Source organism: Sorex araneus, chromosome X (assembly GCF_027595985.1).
Source record: "Sorex araneus isolate mSorAra2 chromosome X, mSorAra2.pri, whole genome shotgun sequence".
NCBI classification, from domain to species: domain Eukaryota; kingdom Metazoa; phylum Chordata; class Mammalia; order Eulipotyphla; family Soricidae; genus Sorex; species Sorex araneus.
The window spans coordinates 163,297,658-163,313,227 of record NC_073313.1 but is presented as its reverse complement, the minus strand read 5'-3'; the positions used below and the strand labels follow the sequence as shown (position 1 = coordinate 163,313,227).

General features: G+C 45.6%; 1 protein-coding gene across 2 annotated transcripts in view; it reads right to left on the bottom strand.

Moving 5' to 3' along the window:
- The window catches only part of RABGAP1L (RAB GTPase activating protein 1 like), a 401,062-nt gene that overhangs the window by 161,333 nt on the left and 224,159 nt on the right, over nucleotides 1-15,570 (bottom strand). For both annotated transcript variants that reach the window (XM_055120168.1, XM_055120167.1), the window contains exons 15-16: nucleotides 7,917-7,991; nucleotides 1,642-1,767 (exon numbers count right to left, since the gene is read on the bottom strand). In XM_055120168.1, the coding sequence (XP_054976143.1) occupies nucleotides 1,642-1,767; nucleotides 7,917-7,991 (201 nt within the window). The remainder of the gene's footprint in view (nucleotides 1-1,641; nucleotides 1,768-7,916; nucleotides 7,992-15,570) is intronic.

The following is a 15,570-nucleotide window of genomic DNA, read 5'->3' as shown; positions in this document are numbered from 1 at the left end:
TGAGCACCGCCAGGAGTAATTCCTGAGTGCAGAGCCAGGAGTAACCCCTGAGCATCGCCAGGTGTGACCCAAAAAGAAAAAAAAACAAAAAACAAAAAAAAAAACAAAAAAAACAAAGGTTGATCTTGAAGAGACAAAGTTATGATTGTGAATTTATACAGAAAAAAGCTGCCCTTAACCTACCAGAAAATGGTCTATTCCCTTATGCCAGTCTCTCAAGTCACCCAAGGGCCTCATTCCCGCCTTCGAGACCTGGATCTCCTGATAGTCAAGTCAGTGAACTCCAACCACTACCTTCTACTCTTACTGCCTGCACGGCTTTCTTTCTTTCTTTTTTTTCGGGGGGGGGGGCGGCAGTAAAACCCAGCTATGCTCAGGGATTCCTCCTGGCTCTGCACTCAGGAATTATTCCTGGTGGTGCTGGGAATCGAACCTGGGTCGGCTGCATGCAAGGCAAATGCCCTCCCAGCTGTGCTATTCTCCAGCCCTATTCTTCACATTTCTTTGGGTTCTCAATCCCTTATTATCAAGGGTCATAAAAATATGCTGCAAAAAAAAAATCCATAGTTGTTTAAAATTTGCCATTTCAGGCAGAATCTCAAAGACACTTGGTGACTCCTTTTTATTAGCACTAGTCAATGATTTTGTCCTAGCTCACCTTTATTTACTAGGTAGTAGTTGACATATAATATAAAAGAATAAGTTTCTCATACATGTACATTTACTCACCTTTACATGCAAAACAGTATGTAACAATACTGTTTGAGGTAAGGAGATTGTTTTGTGAAAGTTTTAGGATTTGTTTAAATTTTATTTCACTATTGTTAAAGTAACATGGTTACAACAGTATTAAGAGAGTGAAAGTTTTTATTATGCCTCATATTATAATATTTCAGGTGTTTTAAATTCTAGTTAAAATTATCTTATTTAACCTTTTATATCTCAAAGTTATCTCTTTATATAGACCCAAATGTTATTAGCACTAATTGATATAAATTTCTTCAGTATTTCCATTTATTCTGAAAATACCTTAACAAACAATACTCAGCCATCTATAAGTTGACTTAACTCTAATAGCACTGTCGTCCCGTTGCTCATCGATTTGCTCGGGCGACAGTAACGTCTCTATTGTGAGACTTGTTGTTATTGTTTTTGGCATAGCGAATACACCATGGGTAGCTTGTCAGGTTCTGCTGTGCGGGTGAGATACTCTCGGTAGCTTGCCGGGCTCTCTGAGAGGGATGGAGGAATTGAACCCGGCTGCATACAAGGCAAAAGCCCAACCCGCTGTTCTATCACTCCAGCAACTCAAAAAACTTCAAAGTTTACCACTTAAAACTTGAAGACTACTGAGTTGGAGAGATAGTAAAAATAAGTCAATTGCATGCCTTACTTTTGCAAGGTTCAGAGTTTAATTCCTTGTACCACAGGGCCAAATACCACCAAATATAGCCTTGGAACCTCCTCCAAAAAAAGAGGGGGAGACTATTTTATAATATCAGGATCAGTGTAGACTGGTCCGAAATAAAACTCACAGAGTTCCATTACACATGGGCAAATCATTATTGTCTATACCAATTTCACTAAACTCGTCCAAAACACAACAAAATTCCTGGGTGATAAAAGTTTTCTTCTACTTACCTGCATTAGTCTCTCCAACTGATAAAATTTGCAGTGAAGATCTTCAAAGTTGTTTTTGTAGAGCTCTCTTAAACCATAATCATACATGATTTTCACTAAAACACAGAATGCTTGTTCCTCTGGCATCTACAAGAAACACATGCATACAGTGAACATGACTGGGTGGCATTTTGGGCGGGCTATGAGAAAAGTTGCTTTATGTTATTTAGTCCTATGTGTGAAAAACTGCAGCCTTTTGAGAATGATGTACCAAGGAACTAAACTTCTGCAGTGGCACAGGTAAAATCCGGGTTCAGAGGTTCCATTCATCACTTTTAAGAACTTTCCATCTCTGTGCATTTAATTCTGTCAATTATTCAGCCATTTTTAGAAAGGTAATATGGTAACTGATCTAAAACACAAAATGAAGTGTGGAGAGGCAAAAATCTCACTCCTTTCTCTCTCGGTATATATAACCCTATTCACTGCTGTCACACTTCTTTTGCAAGATCTCAGAACTATTCAATGTCTTGTGTACCTGCCAAGTGTTCCCTTATGCAAACAAAAGAATTACACTTTAAAAATTGTCCCTTTCCTACCAAAAAAAAAAAAAGAGCAATTTTTGGTGAATTTTAGGTTCGGAGCGATAGCACAGCCAGTAGGGCGTTTGCCTTGCATGAGGCTGACCCGGGTTCGATTCCTCCGTTCCTCTAGGAGAGCTACTGAGAGTATCCCACCCACACAGCAGAGCCTGGCAAGCTCCCCATGGCATATTCGATATAGCAAAAACAGTCACAACAAATCTCACCATGGAGATGTGACTGGTGCCCGCTCGAGCAAATTGATGAACAATGGGACGACAGTGCTACAGTGCCAGGTTTTAGTAATACTCCTAATAGAAAACTTGCTGGATCAAAGTAGAAATGCACTTTTAGTCCTACAGAGAAATACTGTCCTCCCAGACTTTTTCTGGAACCAAACCCATCTCCTGCAGGAAAACTATTCCCCTATTCCAATTTCCCGTCAGCACTAAGGCGGCCTCAAGCTCGTCCCAATCTGAGGGCCTGGTCTTCATGGCATTTATCAATGAAACAGGCAAGACAGCTTCCAAAGGCAGTCCCAACCCCTTAAAAATAAAAAGAAATTTAAATTATTTTTAACAAGACGATAATTTAATCATCTTCTTTGTCAAAATGATAAAATTAAAATTTATTTAAAAAGAACTACAAAGCTTTTGTGCATGATAAAATCAGTGTTCACACATAATTTTAATCTAATAAAAGAAGGCATAAACTCTGTAGTGACCAATAAGTCTACTTGACAATATGTTATAAAAACATTAAAATTACTAGTTAGCACTGGAGAGACAGGAGAGCTGGTAAGTCGCTAGCTTTGCATGCAGCTGACCTGGGTTCGATCCTTGGCACCCCATATGATCCCCTACGCCTACCATGAGTGAGCCATGAGCACAGGACCAGGAGTAAACCCTCGAACACAGAAGTGTGACCCCCCCATATATTAAAAGTATCTAAAACATTATATATTTTATAGTAAATAAAGCACATACTTCCAATTAAATACAACGACTGTGTCAGTGATTACTATTGCATATTTAGCTTCAAAGGCAGTGGAACACTTTAATGTTATAAGTAATATGTGACATAAGATTCTTTTCCAATTGTCAACTACATCCGTAGATATTGCAGGATCTACTATAATAAATGATGCTACATAATCACTGTATCACTGTCGTCCCATTATTCATCGATTTGCTCAAGCGGGCACCAGTAACGTCTCCATGGTGAGACTTGTTGTGACTATTTGTGGCATATCAAATATGCCACAGGGAGCTTTCTGGGCTCTGCCAAGTGGGCGGGATACTCTCGGTAGCTTGCCGGGCTCTCCTAGAGGGACGGAGGAATCGAACCTGGGTCAGCTGTGTGCAAGGCAAATGCCCTACCTGCTGTGCTATCGCTCAAGCCCAATGCTACATAATACAACATTATTATTAAAGCTTCTAGAAATTTTCAAGCACCAGGAGAGGATAATTGCTTCTTGAAAACTATTTAGGACATGGAAAAAACCTTGAAGTTCAAAATTTTTGTTTTTGAAATAATTTTATTTTTGGTCTATTTTTCTTGTTAGGCAGTGAATGTGAAATATAAATGACCATGAGAGAGGAAAAGATAGAATTCCCCAAAGAATCAGATTCCGACAATGATTAATGTGGAGTTGCCAAAAAAATGTCTGGCAGCAAAATAGAAGTAACCACTTATATAACTGATAAAAAAAATTAGCCAGTAAGACCCTAATTATGTATCTCTCTAGAACCTGATACAGTGCTTTAGTGAATTAAGTTTCACTGTATTCTTTTATCTGTCAATTCATACAAGAAAAAAAATGGGAAAAATTATAAATTCTATTTAAATTGGTTGGTGAATGGGTTAATGAAATATTCTAACAAAATCATCACACATGAGCAATGAAAATTTACAATATACTGTGTTTTTCACTAACAGTACTGCATTAATTTTTTCTCAATAATTTTAAAGGCATTTCTTTATTTCATTATTTTGTATAAGCCATGGAAACAACTGTGTAATTCTATTAATACACAGTGTGTGCAAATTTTTACAGCTGCCTTTGATTTGAACACTTTGGCTATTTTGTTAATAAAGGATCTTTTGTATTTCTCTCTAAATAGTACCCTAGGGCCGGAGCGATAGTACAGCGAGGAGGGAGCCTTCCCTTGCATATGGCCGACCCGGGTTCGATCCCCAGCATCCTATTTGGTCCCTGAGCACCGCCAGGAGTAATTTCTGAGTGCAGAGCCAGGAGTAATCCCTGAGTATCAACAGGTGTGACCCAGAAAGCCAATAAAATAAAATAAAACAATAAATATCACCGTGACATATTAACAGAAAGGAATGTACAACACCTAAGGAGAACTTTGTGTACAGAACTGAGGTTACAGAGGGGAGTGGAGACGAGGAACAGGGGGCAAGAGGAGGAGGGAAGACCAGAAATGACATCAGGACAGTGATGGAGGGGCAGTGAATCTGAACAACACAAGCAGCGTTCACACCAAGATACCAGAATCAGGACCATGCATCTACGTTAACTGCTCTTGATTCCCAGAACGCAAATGCTCGAAGAAATGCTTGTTGGAGATGACTGGTTAAGGAAACTTTGGTACATCTACACAATGGAATACTATGCAGCTGTTAGGAGAGATGAAGTCATGAAATTTGGTTATAAATGGATAAACATGGAGAGTATCAGGCTAGGTGAAATGAGTCAGAAAGAGAGGGACAGACATAGACGGACTGCACTCATTTGTGGAGTGTAGGGTAGCATCACATGAGGCTGGCACCCAAGGACAGTAGATACAAGGGTCAGGGGGATTTCCCCATAGCTGGAAGCCTGCTTCATGAGCGGAGGGGAGACGGCAGATGGAACAGAGAAGGGATCACTAAGAAAATGATGGCTGGAGGAACCAGTCGGGATGGGAGATGCATGCCGAAAGTAGATAATGGACCAAACGTGATGACCTCTCAGTGTCTGTGTTGCAAGCCATAATGCCCAAAAGTAGAGAGAGAGTATGGGGAATATTGTCTGCCATGGAGGCAGGGGGAGGGTGGGGAAGGGGGGTATACCGGGGATATTGGTGGTGGAGAATGTGCACTGGTGGAGGGATGGGTGTTTGATCATTGTGAGACTGTAACCCAAACATGAAAGCTTGTACCTATCTCACGGTGATTCAATAAGATTTTAAAAATTAAGAAAAAAAGAAAAAGAAATGTTGTGTGTGTGTGTGTGTGTGTGTGTGTGTGTGTGTGTGTGTGTGTGTAGGGGGGGCAGGGCTGGAGAGATAGTGCCACAGAAACTGAACTTGCCTTATATGTGGCCAGCTCAGGTTCGATCCCTGGCATCAGGAATGATGTTGAGGACAGGGTCAGGAGTAAGCCCTGAGCACAGCTGGGCATGGCCCAAAAATGAGCAAAAAAGAGAAATGGTTGTTTTAAATTTGCCAGACCCCTCTGTTACATTTATTTATTTTTTTTTGCTTTTTGGGTCACACCCGGCGATGCACAGGGGTTACTCCTGGCTATGCACTCAGGAATTACTCCTGGCGGTGCTCAGGGGACCATATGGGATGCTGGGAATCGAACCCGGGTCGGCCGCGTGCAAGGCAAACGCCCTACCCGCTGTGCTATTGCTCCAGCCCCTCTGTTACATTTAATATCGTCTATTGTCCCCTCCTAGTGGAGAATCAGAACTTCATCAAAGATTCCTCTTCCTTCTCAGTCCTTTAAACACCCGATCCATTCTTTTTGTGTTGTTATTTGGTCAGGCCTGGCGATGCTCAGGGCGGACTCCTGGCTCTGTACTCAGGAATTACTCCTGGCGGTGCTCGGGGGACCCTATGGGATGCCGGGGATCAAACCCGGGTTGGCTGCGTGCAAGGCAAACACGTTCCCCGAGGTGCTATGGCTCCAGCCCCCCATCTGACCAATTTTACTTTTCACTGCACATGATTCCGGGGGACCTGATTTGACACGGCTCCCTTTCCGTGCTGTAGCTCCCGTGTTTCCATACACTCCCGCGTGTTGGCCCCTTGTGTGTAGGAACCTCCACTTCTTCCCGGCCCCTCCTGCCTCCCCCAGCCGCAACTATTTGTGGCTTGGCAAAGCTGCCGCCTCCTTCAGAAAGTCTTTTCTGAATCTTCTGACAGAGCCGGGTTGGCTAATTCTCCTCTCTGTTCTCGATTGCTTTCACTTGGCACAGATGTCATGTAGTTAACATGACAAAACTCATTTTAGGCATGTAACAAAGGGAAGCTGAAGAGCTGGCACGAGGGCCGAGCATAGGTGAGGTGCCTCTCCCCACCCCACCCCCAAACACTGCCGGGTGCAGTGCCTCAACGATTGATAATAATAATAAGCAAGTGCCGACATTGTGTATATGCTGTGTGTGCCATGAGGCCTTTTAAAAATACAAAAAATAGGGCCTGGAGCAATAGCACAGTAGGGAGGGTGTTTGCTTTAAACGTAGCTGACCCGGGTTCGATTCCCAGCATCCCATAAGGTCCCCCAAGCACCGCCAGGAGTAATTCCTGAGTGCAGAGCCAGGAGGAACCCCTGAGCATCATCAGGTGTGAACCCACCCCTCCAAAAAAAAAAAAAATTCCTCCAAAAAAAATTCCCCACAAATAATACTTTACTCCCATCTGCAATTCTATTTTGTAGGCCAAGAACTGATAACTGACACTCCATAAATATTGTTATATTAAAGAGACAGAGTCACTGTCACTGTCATCCCGTTGCTCATCGATTTGTTCGAGCGGGCACCAGTAACGTCTCTCATTGAGAGACTCATTGTTACTGTTTTTGGCATATCCAATACACACAGGTAGCTTGCCAGGCTCTGCCGTGCGGGCTCCATACTCTCGGTAGCTTGCCGGGCTCTCCGAGAGGGGCGAAGGAATCGAACACGGGTCGGCCGCGTGAAAGGCGAAAGCCCAACCACAGAGTAGACCAAAAAAATCAGAATCAGGCTGGAGTGATAGCACAGCCGGTAGGGCGTTTGCCTTGAACCGGCCAACCCAGGTTCGATTCCCAGCATCCCATATGGTCTCCTGAGTGCATGAGCCAGGAATAACCCCTGTGCATCACCCGGTGTGACCCAAAAAGCAAAAAAAAAAAATCAGAAAACAATTAGAGAGAGACAGAGACAGAGAAAAAGAAAGGGAGATAGAGAGAGAAAGAAAGAGAGGGAGAGTGAGGGAGAGGAAGAGAGAAAAAGAAAGAAATGGAATGAGACAGAGAGAAAAAGAGAAAGATAGGGAGAGAGGGAAGGAGGAAAGGAGAGGGAGAGGGAGAAGGAGGAGAGGAGAGAGCTAATATTTATATAAATATAAAATATAAGTATTCTTGGGGTTGGAGTGATAGCACAGCGGGTAGGGCGTTTGCCTTGAATGCAGCCAACCCAGGTTCGATTCCCAGCATCCCATATGGTTTCCTGAGCACCACCAGGAGTAATTCCTGAGTGCAGAGCCAGGAGTAACCCCTGTGCATTGCCAGGTGTGACCCAAAAAGCAGAAAAAAAAAATCAGAAAACATTGAGACAGATACAGAGAGAAAGAAAGGGAGAGAAGGAGAGTGAGGGAGAGGAAGAGAGAAAAAGAGAAAGAGACAAGAAAGAAAAGACAAACAAAGATGATACGCCACATGTCATCTCCATCCGTTGGTGGGAAAAGAGGATCAAGTCCGTGTAGCCCACGGAACACGACTTACGTGCAGCAGCAGGACCGCGGCGAGGAAAGACTGTCCTTGGCAGTAGCCGATGTCTTCATCGTGGACGGAGTACGCCTGTGCAGGGAGGACAAGGGCAGCAGTCACCATGGCGGCTCAGAGGGGCTCCTGGCTGGGCTCTGGGACGCGCCCCTTCCCCAGAGCTGCCCCACTGCAGTGCTCGGGCTCTGAGCACAGAGTCCGTCCCCAGGCCCGCCCGGCTCCTCAACCCTCAAACAATTCTCCATGTCCCATCTCTCCATGGGACTTCTTTAGAATCTGGTGATAAAAAGAACGTGAGAGCACCTAAGTTCAATTTTTTTTCTCTTAGGTCCCACCCAGCGATGCTCAGGGCTGACTCCTGGCTCTGCACTCAGGGATCACTCCTGGCGGTGCTCGGGGGACCCTATGGGATGCTGGGAATCAAACCCCGGTCAGCTGCGTGCAAGGCCAACGCCCTCCCCACTGTCCTAGAGCTGCAACCCCTAAGTTCCACTGGAAAGACCATTTTGGTCAGGCCAAGGAGACTGTGGGGAGGGAGAACAAAGAGTTTGGGGTTCAAGGGGGAGTTCTAAGGCGTGGCTCTTATCCAGAGGGTCACGCACAGAGGTGAGGCCCTCTGCCTGGGAATGGGGCGCGCCTGGCTGGTGTCGACCCAAAAATGGGATTCACCTGGCAGTACTGGGGGAGGTGCAAGGGGTGCAGGGGAAGAACTCTGGACCTCAGGAGTGTGTGTCTGTGTGTGTGTGTACACGCACACACACACACACACACACTACATAAAAATAGGCTATTAACATGAAGAACACAGGGGCTGGAGTGATAGCACAGCGGGTAGGGCGTTTGCCTTGCACATGGCCGACCTGGGTTCAAATCCCAGCATCCCATAGGGTCCCCTGAGCACCGCCAGGGGTGATTCCTGAGTGCATGAGCCAGGAGTAACCCCTGTACATTGCTAGGTGTGACCCAAAAAGCAAAAAAAAAAAAAACCAAAAAAACCAAAAAAACAAAACAAAACAAAAAAAAACATGAAGAACAGAGAAGGACCAAAAGGGGGAAAAATGGGAAATGGTGTTAATACTGCCCAATTTGGAGCGTCCCTAATCACACTCCATCCCTTCCTCTCCTGTGAACAAGGAACTCTTGGATTTGTTGCTGCAAGCACGTTCCATGAGTAATAAATACATCCTTCAGGCTCTCCCGCCCCCAGGAAAAGTGTCTAAGTTGGTCCCTGGAACTCTTGACTCTTCCACGATCAATATGTCTAGACAAATGTTAAGTTTCTTTACTTAAATGTATTTTACATTTATTAAGAACTATGCTATTTATCTTCTTTCTTGTGTGAAAAGAGGAGTTCCCAGGGGCCAGAGCGATAGCACAGGGGGAGAGGGCGGTTGCCTTGCACATGGATGGTCAGGATTCAATCCTGGCATCCCAGAGGGTCCCCTGAGCACCGCCAGGAGTGATTCCTGAGGGCAGAGCCAGGAGTCAGCCCTGAGCATCGCTGGGTGTGACCCAAAAAGCAAAATAAAAACACACACACACACACAAAAAAAAAACCCAAACCCAAAAGAGGAGTTCCCTACAAACTGAAGGTCACTCAGGTGACTGACTCTTAAGTTGGCGACTCCACAGACCAGTTTCCCTGGAGGAGTAGGGAACAAAATGCAAACCAAGAAGCATTGATTCTACTTCCTACTTACGGTGTGGGGTTAGGTTAGCAGCAAAACTAATTTTGCAGAGGCCAATTGCTAAATTAATTTTACTAACCACTAATGGAATCTGATTCATGGCAGGAAAACACAATGTTCTAGCAAGTTCTTCCCCTTGGAGATCTTCCAGACACTGCTTATGATGTGGTCTAAGGTCTTTCTGAGCATCCTCTGTTCAAATCGAGTCTCCCTTTGCACCTTCTGCGCTCCCAGTCCTCAGGGCAATTGCTTTTCTGGCCTGATGACTGATTGGGCTGACTTCTAAAATCATCTGGACGCCGTTCTGTGCTGGAGCAATTTCCATTTGGACCAATCACACTGGAGCAATTTCTCCCCGAAGAACGAACTTAGAGCGTATCTGAACAAACAAAACCCATCCGAGAGCATCGGAGAGTCAGACAAAAGCAGGAAGAAACCAGAAGGGAGAACAAGCCCATCAGGATGACAAGGCGGGGGGGAGGGGGTGACATTGGCAGGATGACCGAGATGTGAGTGTACAGCTACTGTCTTACTGGCTGGTGCACCAGAGGCCAGGCTAGGGAGACTGCAGCAATGAGAAAGTCGGGGTAGGAATTCTGGGGAAGGCAGTGGAGAATCCTTCTGCAAGAGTGCAGCTTACACGACAATGCAAGGGGAAACAAGAGGACGAAATACAGAATTCTGCAGTAGAGGCTCAAGGCAGCCACCCTCAATAAGGGCACAGCCAGTCAGCAGTTAGAGCCAAGATTTGAATTCAGTACCTTTGAATACAAAGCCTGAACCCTTAAAACCTTCTCTTACATAACCGCTACGGATCGAAGAGTTGTAAGTATCCCACCCCACACACACTGATCTGAAGTCACTACATCACAGTATCAACTGTCACTGTCACTGTCATTCCGTTGCTCATCGATTTGCTCGAGCAGGCACCAGTCACGTCTCCATGGTGAGACTTGTTGTGACTGTTTTTGGCATATCGAATACACCATGGGGAGCTTGCCAGGCTCTGCCGGGTGGGCGGGATACTCTCGGTAGCTTGCCGGGTTCTCCGAGAGGGACGGAGGAATCGAACCCGGGTCGGCTGCATGCAAGGCAAATGCCTTACCCGCTGTGCTATCGCTCCAGCCCATAGTATCAACAAGTGGGGAAACTAGGAGAGGATTAGGCCATGAGAAAGAATGTTCAAGAATGGAACTAGTGTCCCTATGGAGGAGACCTCAGAGGGAAAGAGAGAGTGCACAGTGGGTAAGGGGCTTGCCTGGCATGAGGCCAGCCCCAAGTCAAGCCCGGGAACCCCACATGGGAGCCCTTGACCAGAAGTGGTCCCTGAGCACAGAGCCAGGAGTCAGTCCTAAGCACTGTTGGGTGTGCAGCAATTCCTGAGTACAGAGCCAGGAGTCAGCCCTGAGCATTGCCGGATGTGACCCAAAAAAAGCACTGTTTTATTATTATTATTATTATTATTAATTATTATTTGCTTTTTGGGTCACACCCGGCGATGCACAGGGGTTACTCCTGGCTCTGCACTCAGGAATTACTCCTGGTGGTGCTCAGGGGACCATATGGGATGCTGGGATTTGAACCCGGGTCGGCTGCGTGCAAGGCAAACGCCCTACCCGCTGTGCTATCTCTTCAGCCCCAAAAAGCACTATTTTTTTAAATAGAAAAATAAGGAGAACTCAAAGAGCCTCCTTGCCACCTGTGCAAGAAGACGGCCTCCTCTGATCGAGGAAACGGGGCCTCGCCAAATGCGATCTGCATCTTCAGCTCCTTGGCACAGTGGGCAAAGGCCTAACGCTCCAGCCACTGGTGTTTTTGTTAGATCTAGACAGACGAAGGCAATCATATAGATTCACTTTGTTCAGAAAGTTTCCCATGGAGCCGGAGCCATAGCACAGCGGGGAGGGCGTTTGCCTTGCATGCAGCCGACCCAGGTTCTATTCCCAGCATCCCATAGGGTCCCCCCCCCCCCCCGAGCACTGCCAGGAGGGATTCCTGAGTGCAGAGTCAGGAGTCAGCCCTGAGCATCGCCGGATGTGACCCAAAAAGCAAAATAAATAAATAAATAAAAATAAAAAAGAAAGTTTCACATTTTACTCTTTTACGTCCTTGATCCATGGGAGGGTAAGAATTGCCGACACACTCTGATTTGTATGGGGGGTTAAGGAGATGGAAGGGAAGACTCCACATCCTCAAAAACAAATGACAAGAAACTGACTCCTACTTTAGGGCGTCACTGATAGGAAGAGCTGTACCAAGTCAAAGTAACACACAACTGAACAAATGGACACAGGTTGCTCGTGAGGGAAGGGCCAGGATGAATTGATGTGACTATTAAACATCAAACACTGCTTTATGAGGCCAATTACAAAGATCAAAGGAAGTTGGATCGTTTTTTTTTTTAAATCCGTGACTTCTGGTTTAGGAAAGAAGAATTTTTATTTCTTTATGTAATATATTTATTAACACTGACTATAGGCTAAACATAGACCTGAAAACAGACAGTTGGCAATGAGAAATCTTGATGGCACTAACACTTATATAAAATATAAGTCTTCTTAATAAAAGAAGTATGGAAGCATCGGACGTTTCCTTGGTGGATAACAGTTATCCACGGTAGGAATGCTAACTTTGAGAGTTTTTCCTCTGGGGTAATGCGACTTTGTTTGCCAATCTCAAGCACACAATAACCATTACTGCCCTTGATATTCTTAATATGATTCCATTTGGTCGACAACCCTTGCTCTTCCCCAAATAATCTCTCACACGCAAACCTAAAGGTTTGTTTGGAAGTAGAGAATTTCTCTGGTGTCCAAGGAATGGGCAACACACAATAGTATTTTATCAGACTGGCACATTTACAGATGAAAGAAGCCGGTCTCAGAGAGAATAAAAAAGAAATTAGAGGGGCTGGAGTGATAGCACAGCGGGTAGGGCGTTTGCCTTGAACTCGGCCAACCCAGGTTCGATTCCCAGCATTCCATATGGTCTCCTGAGCACCGCCAGGAGTAATTCCTGAGTTCAGAGCCAGGAATAACCCCTGTGCATCACCAGGTGTGACCCAAAAAGCAAAAAAAAAAAAAAAAAAAAGGGAAATCAGAAAACATTTAGAGAGAGACAGAGACAGAGAAAAAGAAAGGGAGAGAGAGAGAGAAAGGGAGAGAGGGAGAGTGAGGAAGAGAGAAAAAGAGAAAGAAATGGAGTGAGACAGAGAGGAAAAGAGAGACAGGGAGAGAGGGAAGGAGGGAAGGAGAGGGAGAGGGAAAAGGAGGAGAGGAGAGAGCTAATATTTATATAAAATGTAAGTATTCTTGGGGTTGGAGCGATAGCACAGCGGGTAGGGCGTTTGCCTGGCACGAGGCCAACCTGGGTTCGATTCCCAGCATCCCATAGGGTCCCCTGAGCACCGCCAGGAGTAATTCCTGAGTGCAGAGCCAGGAGTGACCCCTGTGCATCGCCGGGTGTGACCCAAAAAGCAAAATATACATATATATGTATATATACATATATTACATATTACATATATATATACATATATATATAAGTATTCTTAAGAAAAGTATAGAAACATTTTTTTGTGTATGGGTAAGTTATCCACAAAGTGGAGAGGGAGGGGGAGAGGGAGAGGAAAGGGGAGGGGGAGGGGGAGAGAGGGAACAGGAGGAGGAGAGAGGGAGAGGGAGAGGAAGGAGAGGGAGGGAGGCTGCAAGGCGTTGTGGACAAGCAAGAACTGATCCTCCCCTCCAAAACAGACTTCCCATCTAGCCTTCCGGCACTGCCAGAGGAAATGATGTCTTGCAGACTTACTGGAAATTGCGGAAAGTAGTTCCGCTCATACTGCATGTCAGGTGTTTCTCTAAGCCCCAGCCTAAATATTGAGCTGTCTCCCCATTTCTTCAATACACGCCTGAGAGTTCTGCTGAGACGGGAAAAGACAGATGCTCTCCTCACTGGCGGAAGCTGACATCTGTGGACAGCTACTTGCCACTTGCGAGACAGAGAAACGATTTCATCTATCATCGACAACGAGCTTCTGACAACAGGAGTTCAAAGCAAATAAACAAATCAGCTTCTGGATTTTTGTTCTTGGCACCCATCCTTAAATGATTATGTCACACGGAGAGAAGCGAGACTGAAATGTGTAAAACCTACTGACAAACTAAAAAGAAAAACGCTCTTAGTCGGCCTGGGAGACGATTCCCAAGAGCCACTATCTGAGGTCATGTCAGAATATGCAAAATGGATATATTTTGCATATATCCATTTGGGGCCTTTAGATCACGTTTTTGTTTTTTTGTTTTGTTTTGTTTTGTTTTTGGGTCACACCCGGCGATGCACAGGGGTTACTCCTGGCTCTGCACTCAGGAATTACTCTTGGCCATGCTCAGGGGACCCTATGGGATGCTGGGAATCGAATCCGGGTCAGCTGAATCCAAGGCAAACGCCCTCCCCGCTGTGCTATCGCTCCAGTCCCTAGATCACGTTTAAAGACAAGGTTAATATAACACTTGTGGACACAAATGGTTTTTCAGGTTTTCATCCATTTGGGGCCACACCCAGGGGCACTCCGGGGACCATAACAGTGCCAACGGCTGGACAAAATAAATTATGTGCACGGCAAGTGCTCTAAGCTCTTTGCTATCTTTCTGGCCTTTCAAATTAATTTTTAGCGTATGTTTCTCTTTTATACAGACACTAACATTGATCGACTAATAACTGCCACCCGTCCCTCAAGGTGTTGACACATGTTACTTAATTCTTACAACTCTCTAGACAAAGTACCACGAACTTCTCTGCTGGACAGATGATGAAACTGAGGCAGCACAGGCGTTAAGTCGTCCAGGTCACCTAAGGACACACAGAGCCCGAATTCAAACTCGGGCATCTCAGCTCCAGGGTGCAGTCTTCACTATGTGCAGTCTTCACTACGGTCCTCTATGGTTTCTGGCTCTTAGTGACTACCTAACGGGGTACCCAAGTTTGGTTACGCAACGTAAAAACAAACATGGACTCTATGAACAGTTAGGATGGACCGCATGTATCTTCATATATGCGCACTTAAAATATTTTAAACTCACATATTTATATATGGCTGGAGCGATAGCTCAGTGGGGAGGGCGTTCGCCTTGCACACAGCCGACCTGGGTTCGATTCCTCTGCCCCTCCCGGAGAGCCCGGCAAGCTACCGAGAGGATCCCGCCGGCACGGCAGAGCCTGGCAAGCTCCCCGTGGCGTATACAATATGCCAAACACAGTCACAAGTCTTACCATGGAGACGTGACTGGCGCCCGCTCGAGCAAATTGATGAGCAACGAGATGACAGTGATATAGTGATTCATATATAGAATTAAGTTAAAATCATTTCTTTTGGGGGATGGGGTGGGGAAAGCAAGACTGTTCTTATTGAAACTTTAAAAAGATGTGAGGGTAGGGGCTGGAGACCTGGGTTCGAATCCCAGCATCCCATATGGTCCCCTGAGCACCGCCAGGAGTAATTCCTGAGTGTAGAACCAGGAGTAACCCCTGTGCATCTGCCGGGTGTGACCCAAAAAGCAAAAAGTGGGGCCGGAGCTACAGTCAAGTGGGGAGAGCATTTGCCTTGCATGCGGCTGACCCGGGTTCGATCCCCAGCATCCCATAAGGTCCCCCGAGCACTGCCAGGAGCGATTTCTGAGTGCAGAGCCAGGATCAAGCCCTGAGCATCGCCGGGTGTGACCTAAACAGAAAAAAACAAGAAGGGGAAAGTACGCGTTCGAGAGAGAACACAGGCTTCTCCGTGCACCAGGTGAGCAACGAGGCACAGCAACAAGCAAGCGAGATTCGTGCCCAAGAGAGAACACGGGCCTGGAGAGCATGCTAAGCCGACTCGTTTCTGAAGTGGCCTAAGAAAAGCAAAATTGCTATTGATTAGAAGATATTGTTATAAAGATGCTGCCAACTTTGGAGGCCTGATCAATGGTTGGAAG